This window comes from Ctenopharyngodon idella, chromosome 19, assembly GCF_019924925.1.
Source record: "Ctenopharyngodon idella isolate HZGC_01 chromosome 19, HZGC01, whole genome shotgun sequence".
NCBI lineage: Eukaryota > Metazoa > Chordata > Actinopteri > Cypriniformes > Xenocyprididae > Ctenopharyngodon > Ctenopharyngodon idella.
The window spans coordinates 12,991,926-13,003,869 of record NC_067238.1 but is presented as its reverse complement, the minus strand read 5'-3'; the positions used below and the strand labels follow the sequence as shown (position 1 = coordinate 13,003,869).

General features: G+C 34.5%; 2 protein-coding genes across 4 annotated transcripts; one reads left to right on the top strand and one right to left on the bottom strand.

Annotated features, from left to right (window-relative positions):
• Positions 1 to 681: 681 nt before the first annotated feature.
• Positions 682 to 6,246, top strand: prcc (proline rich mitotic checkpoint control factor). 2 transcript variants are annotated; one of them, XM_051871988.1, is made up of 7 exons: positions 682 to 816; positions 902 to 1,378; positions 1,453 to 1,500; positions 2,668 to 3,159; positions 3,250 to 3,342; positions 4,732 to 4,878; positions 5,016 to 6,246. In XM_051871988.1, exons 2-7 carry the CDS (start codon positions 1,148 to 1,150, stop codon positions 5,166 to 5,168), a joined length of 1,164 nt encoding a protein of 387 aa, XP_051727948.1. In that variant the 5' UTR covers positions 682 to 816; positions 902 to 1,147; the 3' UTR covers positions 5,169 to 6,246. The 2 variants fall into 2 exon arrangements, with proteins under 2 accessions (XP_051727948.1, XP_051727947.1); XM_051871987.1 differs by having other exon boundaries at positions 750 to 1,378.
• A 2,009-nt stretch (positions 6,247 to 8,255) lies between these two features.
• Positions 8,256 to 11,687, bottom strand: mrpl9 (mitochondrial ribosomal protein L9). Of its 2 annotated transcripts, none has more exons than XM_051871996.1 (7): positions 11,381 to 11,687; positions 10,924 to 11,083; positions 10,710 to 10,834; positions 9,072 to 9,125; positions 8,844 to 8,945; positions 8,571 to 8,654; positions 8,256 to 8,464 (listed from the first exon to the last, which is right to left on the bottom strand). In XM_051871996.1, the coding sequence occupies exons 1-7, from the start codon at positions 11,486 to 11,488 to the stop codon at positions 8,351 to 8,353; spliced, it is 747 nt and encodes a 248-aa protein (XP_051727956.1). In that variant the 5' UTR covers positions 11,489 to 11,687; the 3' UTR covers positions 8,256 to 8,350. The 2 variants fall into 2 exon arrangements, with proteins under 2 accessions (XP_051727956.1, XP_051727957.1); XM_051871997.1 differs by having other exon boundaries at positions 10,924 to 11,106; positions 11,381 to 11,546.
• Between the last annotated feature and the right edge of the window lie 257 nt (positions 11,688 to 11,944).

The window sequence follows — 11,944 nt, the reverse complement described above, 5'->3', positions numbered from 1 at the left end:
AGGATGCATTAAATTGATCAAAAGTTACACTAAAGACATTTATAATGTAACAAATTATTTCTATTTCAAATAAATGCTGTTCTTATAACGATCAGTTCATCAAAAAAATCTTGAAAAAGTATCACGTTTTAACAAAAAATATTAAGCAGCACAACTGTTGTCAACATTGATAATGTTTCTTAAGCAGCAAATCCGCATAGAATGATTTCTGAAGGGTCATGTGACACTGAAGACTAGAGTAATGATGCTGAAAATTCAGCTGTGGCATCACAGGAATAAATTACATTTGAAAATATATCAAAATAGAAAACATTTAAAACTGTAACAGTTTTTCACAATAATACTGGTTTTACTGTATTTGTAATCAAATAAATGCAGTCTTAGTGAGCATAAGAGACTTCTTAACAAAAACATTGAAAAATCTTACAAACCCCACTCAATATTCTGCCTAAACATCAACAAACAACCTCTGCCTCAGCAACAATAAAACTGTGTAAATAATATTCACATAAAGATACATTTATGGGTGATATGCCTATTTTAATAATAATTCCCAGTTGGTAATAGATACTCGAGCTCCTCGTAGAGCTATGGGTCGGTTATGTTTTTCAATTCTATTATATATAATTACTTCGTCTTTGTTTTTTTGAGTCGTTGCATTTATTCGATGATTTATGTCATTGTTCGTCACGCTTATTGATCAGATTCCACTCCACGCCAGTTGGTGTCAGTATCGCTTAATCCTCTGAAACGGTGTAGCGGATGTTGAGGAAATCCTTCACGATGGTGGAAGAAAAATGTTTATGGGTCTAAATGGTTAGAGAGGAACGGTACATGTTTATTAACAGTTATTACTTGTTTGTTTAGAGTATTATATTCATGTGTTATTGGCGTTTTGCAGGAGTTTCCAATGCAAGCACGGATCCTTCTCCAAGCGTGTATTTATCTTGAGGCGAATTTGCCATCGATGTTGTGAGCTGACATTTATCAGATATTTACACACAATATTTGTCCATATAAACCTGGAAGGGCCGTACAGAATGATTTGAGATCAGTTGAGCTGCGTTAGAGAAAGTGATGCAAAAGCGGCTCGTCAGCGATTCTTGCATCTGATTCACTCTCTTATGAACACATCTGATCTGTGGCGATGTCTCTAGTAGCGTACGACAGCAGCGACGACAGTGATCGCGATGACTCGACGGCTTCATCCGCTCGACCTGCGGGCAAGATCGGCGGACTTTTTGCTTCTCTGCCCGCTCCGAAAAAGACAGAACGGGCATCAGCTCCTCAACCTAAGAGGATGACTCTGGATCTGCCGAAACCCAAGAAACGCACAGAACCTGTTAAAATCACCGTTCCTGATATAAAACCAGCAGATGTGAGTTTTAAATCCGTTAAAGCCAAATTATTTTACTGAAACTCTTTTTGATTGATGGTATTTGTCTGTTTTAGTCTGACTCTGATGATGACGAGCCAGTACGAAAGAAGTCAGCTCCTCAGGTAAGGATGAAACATTTTTTGTTAGTAGCCTAAAGTTGTTTTTTTAAGTACAGCTGTAATTTTTTTAAATGAATGTTTTCCACCTTTTTCTGACCCTTGGAATATATATTTTTTTCATATTTAAATATATAAAATATTATTAAATGTACAATTAATAAATATAATTCGATATAAATGTACTTATTAAATCTAAATTATTTATTAATTATAATTTATAATTAGCTATTAGGTATTTTTACTACTGTAGTAAGAATCTCATTTTCCCCATAGTGGAATTATGATAACTTATAAATCTTTAAAGACAAACCTAAAGTATTCTTTCAGGGTTGTTAATCAATGGTATATGCTTTTGGTGCATCAGCACACATTATTTCAACTTAAGAAAAAAAAAAAAAAAAAATGTGTACCCCAACAAAATTCCTGGTGAAAAACTACATTACCCATGATTCTACCCATGATTCTGCCCATGATCTCCACCAATCAGAGAATCGCGACAAGCAAATTGCACCAAAATAACTCTTTAACGGCAGCATAGCTTATAACGTAATCGATTCAGACAATATTGGTATGCATGCATATTTTGCAATAAATGTAAATATATATTGTAATATATCTTTAAATCAATAGTTTTATATTTCTCTCCTTTTTAGTCAATTATGTCATTTGCAGTGCTTCATGGGATTGTAGTTCTTTACCTCATTAAAGCTGTTAAGTACACAGTCTTGTACTTTCTGATTTTCAAATACTTTTTTGCTTCAAATCAAAGTTTGTAATGTTGTGATTCACCTTGTAGCTGTTTAGTTTGGTTCATGGCTTGTAACTTTTAAACGAAGACTTTTTTTTAAAAATCCCTATGGGAAAAATGAACATGAAAAATACTTCTGGAACTAATGCCTCTGAAGGAGTGGGTGGGACTGTTGCACTCTATGTGTAAATAACCTTGTGTATCATTGGCTAACCCCTTTCACATTTTAAACAAGTCACAGCGCCTCTTCCAGAATAAGCATTCATGTGGGTGGGCATATGTTAATGAGTTGTTGGTTGTGACATCATTACCACAGCGATTTCTGGATGGCTTCATCATGTTTTTCATTAATGTTAATGTATAAATGGTCTTGCTGGACATACCACGAGTAAATACGAATATTTTCTTCCATATTCTTCCAGGGAGGTGGTGGTCTGTCCTCTCTGCTGCCCCAGCCTAAGAATCTGGTGGTGAAGGAAATGCAGCGGCCCCTGGTGCCGCACACCCTAACCAAACGCCCTGGATCGGATAAGCCTAAGGCAAGCGCAGCAAAGTCCCAAGGTCTTTCTGGAACCAGCCCGTCCCCGTCCGCCATCAAAGCGGCTGCAAAGTCAGCGGCGATGCAGTTAGCCCGACAAATGGCTGCGGATGAAGAGGGAAGTGACGATGAAGTCGCTCCGGAAAACTACTTTTCCTTACCAGAAAGTTCATCAGAGCCTGTGTTGTCTCAAAACCTGGATTCTCAGCAGTACGTTCCTTCTCTACACCCTCCACCCACTGTGGAGGATGCCCCATTGGACTTTGGTTCTAATGCGGACAGTTACAGTAGGTCAGTCGGAGCCATGCAAGACTTTCAGAAGGAAGAATACCCACCTCAGTATCCTGAGAATCCACTGCCAGAGAATTCTCCACAGGTACTTCAAACACGTGTCCTTATGAATAAGCACCATACACCATATTCCTTGTAATTTCACCAGCTGATGCTTTATGCATATGTTTGACAGGATTACTATGGGGAGGGATATTACCAAGACCCAAACCCTGCAGCTGATGAGCAAGATGATTCAGGGTCCTCTTCAATGTTCAACGATGAAGCAGTGAGTTGTTTGTAGCATCACTATTACTCAGGGATGTGATTTTTTTTTTTTTCTGTATTTATATGGATTTCCATATTTTCCAACCTGATGTATAATCCACATGAATTGCTTAAATCTGGGGAACAAAATTGCTGCATTTTCAAATTGATTTTGTTTTATTTATTCATTATTATTATTTTACATTTTACAGTACAATAGTATTATTGCAATAGTAATATATTTTATTGATTTGTTAAATGTTTGTAATTTAAATAATAAAAACATTATTTTGAAAAATAATAACCATTATTATTATTATTAAATTAACATGTTATATTTTACAGTAAAATAGTATTATTGCAATAGTGACATTTCTTCATTGATTTGTTTATTTTTTTAATTTAAATAATAAAAAAACAAATACAAATATTATTTTAATTAAAAATTGGTTCTTAGCCAATTTCATGCCTGATTACTATTGCAATAGTGATATTTCTTCAGTGATTTATTTTTTTAGTTAAATAATTGCTGCAATTTCAAATACTTTTAATTCACAGCCATAAATATTAGTAATGTAATTTTTTTATTATTCTGTAAAACAAAGTAATATTAATAATCATTATTAATTTTTATTGTTGTTTTCATCAAATTCTCAAATAATTTAATAATTATGAATTAATTTATTTTGTATTTAATAATTAATTAAATAATATTTATTATGAAATTCTCATTTTGTACAGTACAATAGAATTATTATATTCATAATATTTTATTGATTTGTTAGTTTTAGTAATTTAAATAATAAAAACTAATGTATTTTGAATAATAATAATAATCATTATTATTATTATTCTTTTTTTACATTTTACAGTACAACAGTAATATTGCAATTGTAATATATTTTATTGATTTAATTTTTGTAATTTAAATAATAAAAATATTATTTTGATTAATGATTTATTATTATTATTAAATTATTATTTATTTTACAGTACAATAGTTACTGCAATCGTGATTTCTTCAATGATTTTTTTTTTTTTTTTAAATAATAAAAAACAAATACAAATATTATTTTAAATAAATTTTATCCTTAGCCAATCACATGCCTGATTACTATTGCTCGTAGTATAATTTTTATTTAAGTATTAATCTTTGGTGTGCATTTGTCCCACTTCGTTGAATGTTACTTCATTCATATCATGCATCCTGTTGAGGTATGCTTTTACTTTTCCAAGCGAATGTATAAAACGGGTGCAAAATTTTGTATAGGTTTTTTTTTTTTCTTGGGCCAGCAAGTAACCACCTAGCAACCACTAAGAAACCATTTAGCTTCCTAGCATCATGACATTTTTCCATGACTAAGTCCTGATTGATCAGGGTTAAATTCCAATATTCTTTGTATTTCTCCAGTTTCGGCGGCTGCAGGGCAAACAGAATCGCGGAAGAGAAGAAATCAAGTTCCTAGAAATAAAAGGAGATGATCAGCTGAGCGGCAATAAACAATGGATGACCAAGAACATGACAGCAGAGGAAGCGCCCCGCAAGTCCTTCAGCAAGGTAAGCACCTCCCAATAGAAGGCATTAAATGAGGATATTTCAGTTCAGACAGGTGCAGAAGTGTCTGTTTTATGATGGATATTTAATGGAGGGAGATATATGAAAGAAAGAGACTGACTTTTCCATCTTGTTTTCAGAAAAAAGGAGATCAGCCAACGGGGCAACAGAGACGCAAGCACCAAATCACGTATCTGATTCATCAGGCCAAGGAACGCGAGCTGGAACTTAAGAACAACTGGGCCGACAACAAAATGACTCGGCGACAAACGCAAGCCAAGTACGGATTCTAATGGACTGGATATCAAGATGTTGCGCATACCTCTACCTAATGTGGAGCAGATTTTGTTGGCCTATACAGAAATCTTTTTGCCAGCTTTTAGAGCTGTAATGCCAGTTCGTACAGTTTCAAAAAGGAGCGAAGGACTGCAAAGCTCTATTGGCTGCTATTACATTGGTTAAGATGGCTCCAAAATGTCTACCTAACACTGTCTTTCCATTTGAACATTAGTTTTGTTATGAGGTTTTAGTTCTGTCAAAAATCACTTGTAACATAACAGTAGCTGTGTAGGTTCACATGGATTATTATTAAATGATTGGGATGTTATGACTTGTTTGTCCAATAGGGTCTCGTCTTCCACACTGCCATAGTGAGCAGTGGCATATATAAACCATTATGAGACACTGAAAAAAAAAAAAAGTAACACTTTACAATAAGGTTCTGTATGTTAACATTAGTTAATGCGTTATATGTTACGATTTTTTTATAGCATTTAATACGTTTGGTCGATGTTAATTTATAAATATGCTATTGTTTATTGTTAGTTCATGATGTATTAACTAATGTTAATGTATAAAAATGAATGTGTTGTGTAGAAATGAATTCATGTTTATGTATAGAATCGTATTGTAAAGTGTTACGAAAAACCTTGTAAATCTTAAAAAGTGTTTGAGTGAATCTTCCCAATCCTGGTTTGATTCTTTTAACTGCTTGTTTTCATTTGAATGTAGATTGTTAATGGAAGACCCTTATGTAGAACCATGAGTAAAGTGTAAGAGTTTTATTACACCTATAGAAAATGTACCAAAATGTTTCATTTTGTGTGTAAAAACATTTTTATGTGTGAAATAGTTCCTATATCACTGCCAGAAATAAAAATACATAAACCTAAGCAAAATAGGGTTGGTTCACAATCAAAATATAATTTGACATTTACAAGATTTTTTACATAGACTTGAATTAGATTAAAACAATGTAAAAATATGGGGGAAAGATTTTTTTAATTTATGCTAAATGTGTAAATATATGTCTCAAAAAGTAGGAATGGGTTCACGCCACAAACATTAAATTGAGCAATGATTTAATGTTAATTGAGTTTGAGTGTTTTATTCAACTTTAAGAATTAAAAATGTGAAATAAAAAGTCAATTATTTCAATATGAACACGAATTCACACTGTGTTGCCAAGTCCGCAGTTTTCCCTCGGAAACTGAGCATATGCACGGTTACTTCCTGGTTGTCGTAAAGCCAGCTTGGGCATTTCTGTGAACCGTTAGCTGTTCATTCTGTACTCGCTATACATCGACACAAAACCATCAATGGTTGACTTTTTAATGTTGTATTTATATTTTAATGTAGTTATCACACTCGCCCAATCTGCCAATAAACCAGTTTTATTGATTGCAATAAAGACAAAGCTATTGGGAACGTTTAAATAAGAAACGCGGTGTCTATAATTAGACACGCACATGCAACGTTTTTCCAGCACTTCAAATGTGATGACCACAAACATTATTTGTTCATCCTTCTGAGATTGTCCCCATTTCCAAAACTGAACGTTTCAAGATGTAGGAAATCCAACATTTGATAGAAAACACTTTTATTTAAAACTAAAAAAAGACATTAATTACCACTATAACCAGCAGATGGCGGCAGAGGACCATTTATAAGCTCATATTAGCCATTTCCCGTTTTAGTTTTTCACTGTTTCGCTTTTAAATAAATATTAAACATTATAAAATCAATAGGTTTAAAAATTCATTTTGTCAAGGTGAAGTATGAAATACTTACAAAATCTGATGAAAAACAATAACTTTTCTTGTTAATGAATTACACAGAAAGCAAGCAGTGCACTCTCCCTTTATAATCACAGAAGCTGTCTCAATTATTTTGGCACAGGTGTGAAAACTCACATTTTATTCAATGAATCTAACTTAAGTGCACAATAAATCTTTAATTTACAGTGCGTTTATGCTTTTTTTCACACGAAAGTGTGAAAACTGACAGTCGAATTGAATTTTGCCGAGGAGGAACACTGAGACACGTATTTTTTTATGTCGTCTTACGTTTTAATAACTAAATTAACACTAGGCCTGACTATTTAAGTGACTATATTCTGATTATAAACTAAGTATTACACTATTGATGCTGTTAAGCTACCTCAGGACATTTAAGATACCTACACACCAACTGACATTTCACCGGAACTATTTTTTATTGGCCATTATGCTAGTTTTGTTGCACAGATCTGGCAACCCTGCTGACAGTTGAAATGAGTCTGTACTAAATAAAGTCAGCCATTCCTGAAGACATTGAGAAGTTTTTTGAGAAGGCATAACCTGTACAGTAGAAATTTCGAAGATGATTATGAAGGTAAAAAGTTGCCATCACCAGCATGTTAGAAAGATCAGAATGTCCCTTGACTGATGACAGGGCAGGACGCTTGTTTGGGTGGCACACTGGGTCCCATGATGCCAAAAAATTGTGATTAGTCTGCGCCTGCACAGCATGCTTTTAGTCTGGGCAGACTACCAATTTTCAAAAGATGCTTCCTACAGAATAATTTGCCATATCACAAAACACATGAAAAGATGACCTAGTGAAAATGGCAGCGATTTTTCGGTACTCCTGATCTCCTTTTCAATAGACTGTGACGAGGTGGAACAGGACATTCACAACTGAAAACTCTCAGGGTCAGTATGGACACATTCACAAAGGAATGTCTCTGGAACTTTTTTTAAATTAACGGAAGTGAGGAAGAGGCTCTTGCAACCTAATCACCAGTATGGGTTTTATTAATATTTCGTATTACCTTTTATTTTTATATTTTTAGTTTCATGCTAATTTTCATTTTTAGTAATTTTATGCAATTTTGTCATTTGTAGTGCTCCAACTTAAACTTATTTCAGTTCATTGCGAAGGCAACATTTCTCATTTCTGTTTAGTTTAAAGGTCTCACCCTCACGTCGTTCCAAACCTGTAAGACCTTCGTTCATCTTCAGGAACACAAATTAAGATATTTTTGATGAAATCCGAGGGCTTTATGACTCCTCCATAGACAGCAAAAAAAGACATATATAAGCCAAAAAATTTAGACTGCATAGGAAGAAATAAACAATCATTTTATTTGTCCAAAGTCCTTGTGTATATTCTCCAAGTTGTTTCCTGCAACACATTGCCTTTAGCAAGGAAAACACTATTCTGAATCCGACTGTTCTTGCTTTTGTTGCTGCTTCATCAGCATCAGTTGGCTGGGCTCCACATACGGCACCACAGATATGGACACCCTGACCGTGTCCACTCCATTCACCTGAGAGACCAAACACTGCTTCAGCATCGACTGAATCCCATAAGAGGATCTGTGTAAAATTATCATAAAACTGTGCTGTTTGCACTTGTAAAGTCAATTAACTCACTGTGACATCACACCAGTACTCTCCAGGCCCTGTGATTGGTTCTTCTGGAAGAGTCAAGGCATGAGTCGGCACAACCACCCCGAGCTGCGAACAGAAATACAATCAATGGTACAAAACTACTGCACTGGATTGGGCAAACAATGTAAGTATGCATTACTTTTGTATTCACAAATACACTTGCATTTTATGTTTTGTGTTTCTGAAAATTATTATTCTGAGTTGACAGAATTTATACTTCCAATAAAAATAACCGTTTCCTTTTTAGTATCTTACCCGTCTAAGAAACTGTCTGCAAACAATCTCTTTTGTGAGCGAGTACTGAACTGATGTGTGCATGGCAACCTCAAGCTGTGTTTTCTTCAGGAATTCAACAGTCTGCAAAATGAACACAAACACAAAATGAAGCTGCTCGTGTTGACACCAACATCAAAATATAAAACCTGCCAATTTTTTTTATATATAAGTTATGTTTTATAGTTTAAAACTCTCAAGATAACTCACTAGCTGTCCTGTGCGTGTCTGGACTCGGTCCTCTGGCCGTCCCTCACGCAGTAGCTACAGGAAAAACCAAGCAAACTGTGAACACTTGAAATTATGAAAACCAATTTCCACCACATAAAAAAAAAAAATGCTTTGGTAAATGTTAATTTTGACATAAAGTCAATTATTACATACAAAATCATAATTATGACAAAAAAAAAAAATCTAAATTATCACATAAAAGTCATAATTATGAGATAATTCCGACTAATGGCATACTAAGTCATAATTTTGATGTCATAATTATGACATAAAAAGCCAAAACTGATAAAAAGTCATAATTATGAGATTAAACGTTGAAATTATGACATACTAAGTCACAATTTAGACTTTTTATGGCAGAATTATGAGATAAAAAGTTGAAATTATGCCTTAGTATGTCAACTATGACTTCTTGTATGTCATAATTTGACTTTTTCATGTCATAATTATGACTTAGTCCTCCGGTTTCACAGACAAGGCTTAAAGGAACACTCCACTTTTTTTGAAAATAGGCTCATTTTCCAACTCCCCTAGAGTTAAACAGTTGAGTTTTACCATTTTCGAATCCATTCAGCCGATCTCCGGGTCTGGCGGTACCACTTTTAGCATAGCTTAGCATAGTTCATTGAATCGGATTAGACTGTTAGCATCTCGTTAAAAAATGACCAAAGAGTTTCAATATTTTTCCTATTAAAACTTGACTCTTCTGTAGTTACATCGTGTACTAAGACTGACGGAAAATGAAAAGTTGTGATTTTCTAGGCCGATATGGCTAGGAACTATACTCTCATTCCGGCGTAATAATCAAGGAACTTTGCTGCCGTAACATGGCTACAGCATGCGCAATGATATTACGCAGCGCCTGTGACCCCCTGCTGCACAGGGAGCGTGCCTTGCAACCATGGAGACATTTGTGAGAGACGCTGCGTAAATAACATTGCGCCTGCTGCAGCCATGGTATGGCAGCAAAGTTCCTTGATTATATTACGCTGGAATGAGAGTATAGTTCCTAGCCATATCGGCCTAGAAAATTGCAACTTTTAATTTTCCTTCAGTCTTAGTACACGATGTAACTACAGAAGAGTCAAGTTTTAAATAGGAAAAATATCAAAACTCTTTGGTCATTTTTTAACGAGATGCTAACGGTCTAATCAGATTCAATGAACTATGCTAAGCTATGCTAAAAGTGGTACCGCCAGACCCGGAGATCGGCTGAATGGATTCGAAAACGGTAAAACTCAACTGTTTAACTCTAGGGGAGTTGGAAAATGAGCCTATTTTCAAAAAAAGTGGAGTGTTCCTTTAAGCTAGTCTGAAAGCAACTTGTACTGACATATCTTAAAGTATGTCACTGCCATTGTTTTGACTCAAGATGCACACCTGTAATGTTTTTTTCAAGTGTACGTTTATAAAAGATACTTAAAAATCCAAATTGAACTAAGACCTAATCCTGGCTTAGGCTAAGCCCTGTCTGTGAAACCGGGCCAGTATGTCATAATGTTGACTTATGTCATAATTATGATTTACAAAAGCATGATTTTTTTTTTCTTATGTGGTGGAAATAGGCTTCCATGTGAAATGATGTTAATGACAAATTAATTTGTATATGTAACCAACCCTTATTTCCTCTGCGAACATGTCTTTATTTTCCTGTGAAGGGTAGACAGCCAAGCCTTGGGGTAGCAATTTGTTGCGGCCCAATGATTTTTTCACAAAAACTGTGTCGCCTCGTCCACCAAGTTCTGTAAATTAAATATAACGTCGAAAATCCAAATTTGAAATCAAACTTGTATATATATTAAAATATTTTTTCTAAAACAAGAGCACTCACTGGGAACAGTCTGAGTGAGGATGAGCTCCATTTTGTCCTGAGAATTGTGTTTTTGGTCCTCAACCAAGCGGTACACCCTGTGTCGGCGTGGATGTAGCTTGGGTGGCTTTCCCTCCTTTGATAAAGGAACCTTCCAACAGCGTTCAACAATAACTGTATTCTAGAAGATTAAATTATAAATGGCTGAGAAAAAAGTCAAAATGTGTACATGTATTTTCATCACAACTCCATATTTAAAGTCATTTCAGTGGTATTACATGCATTATGACTGTATTACATACAGTATGTGCATTCATAAACTACTGTTTATCTGTGTCTAGTCATCAGACATAAAGAATTTACTAAATTGTTTTTATTTGCAACTGGGCAAGATGAATCCAAATTCAGAAATCACTACAAATCGGCATTGTGATATCAGTCACTGCGTTATCAAAGATGTTCATTTCCTTCTGCTTACCTTGCATGCTGTTTGTGACAGATTCTGTATTCGACTCAAGGAAGATTTTACATTTGAAAGATTCCAGCAGCTTTGAAGGACAAACCTTGATGATGCTACCGCCCACATGATTAATATAGACGTTAGGATTGAAGATTAATGAATGTATTTAGTTGCAAATATTTATCATAACCACCACCCGTAGAACGACATGAATTCTGTCAAAATTCAGAAATATTTCAGCACGTATGTCTCATAACCTGTCATTGTATTCACTAAACCACATGAACGTCGCTGGGATGATAAAGGACCCCTAAAAGGTAGTAGCGTATTTTGCCTGACAAAAATGTCAACAAGTTCGTTTAATGAGCTGAAATTTATCACTTACTTTAAAATACCAATATAGTACAACACGTTTGTTTCCCAAATTGATGTATTATATTATAAACAAATATATAATCAAAGAGTTATGACGTTAAACATGTAACTAGTTTGGTTTCAAAATAAAAGTCCTTGCTCAATAAAAGTCTAATTTCTTCTATACAAGCTCAATGCATTTACTGAAGAACATATTTGACGAGTTTA

Excerpts from the sequence above, each read along its gene's own strand:
- prcc (XM_051871988.1), top strand. The coding sequence starts at position 1,148 with ATGTCTCTAGTAGCGTACGACAGCAGCGACGACAGTGATCGCGATGAC. Across the intron at positions 1,501-2,667 it reads GAAAGAAGTCAGCTCCTCAG|GGAGGTGGTGGTCTGTCCTC; the intron begins GTAAGGATGAAA and ends ATATTCTTCCAG. Across the intron at positions 3,343-4,731 it reads CAATGTTCAACGATGAAGCA|TTTCGGCGGCTGCAGGGCAA; the intron begins GTGAGTTGTTTG and ends GTATTTCTCCAG.
- mrpl9 (XM_051871996.1), bottom strand. The coding sequence starts at position 11,488 with ATGTGGGCGGTAGCATCATCAAGGTTTGTCCTTCAAAGCTGCTGGAAT. Across the intron at positions 11,084-11,380 it reads TGTCACAAACAGCATGCAAG|AATACAGTTATTGTTGAACG; the intron begins GTAAGCAGAAGG and ends TTAATCTTCTAG. Across the intron at positions 8,946-9,071 it reads AGACACGCACAGGACAGCTA|ACTGTTGAATTCCTGAAGAA; the intron begins GTGAGTTATCTT and ends TTCATTTTGCAG.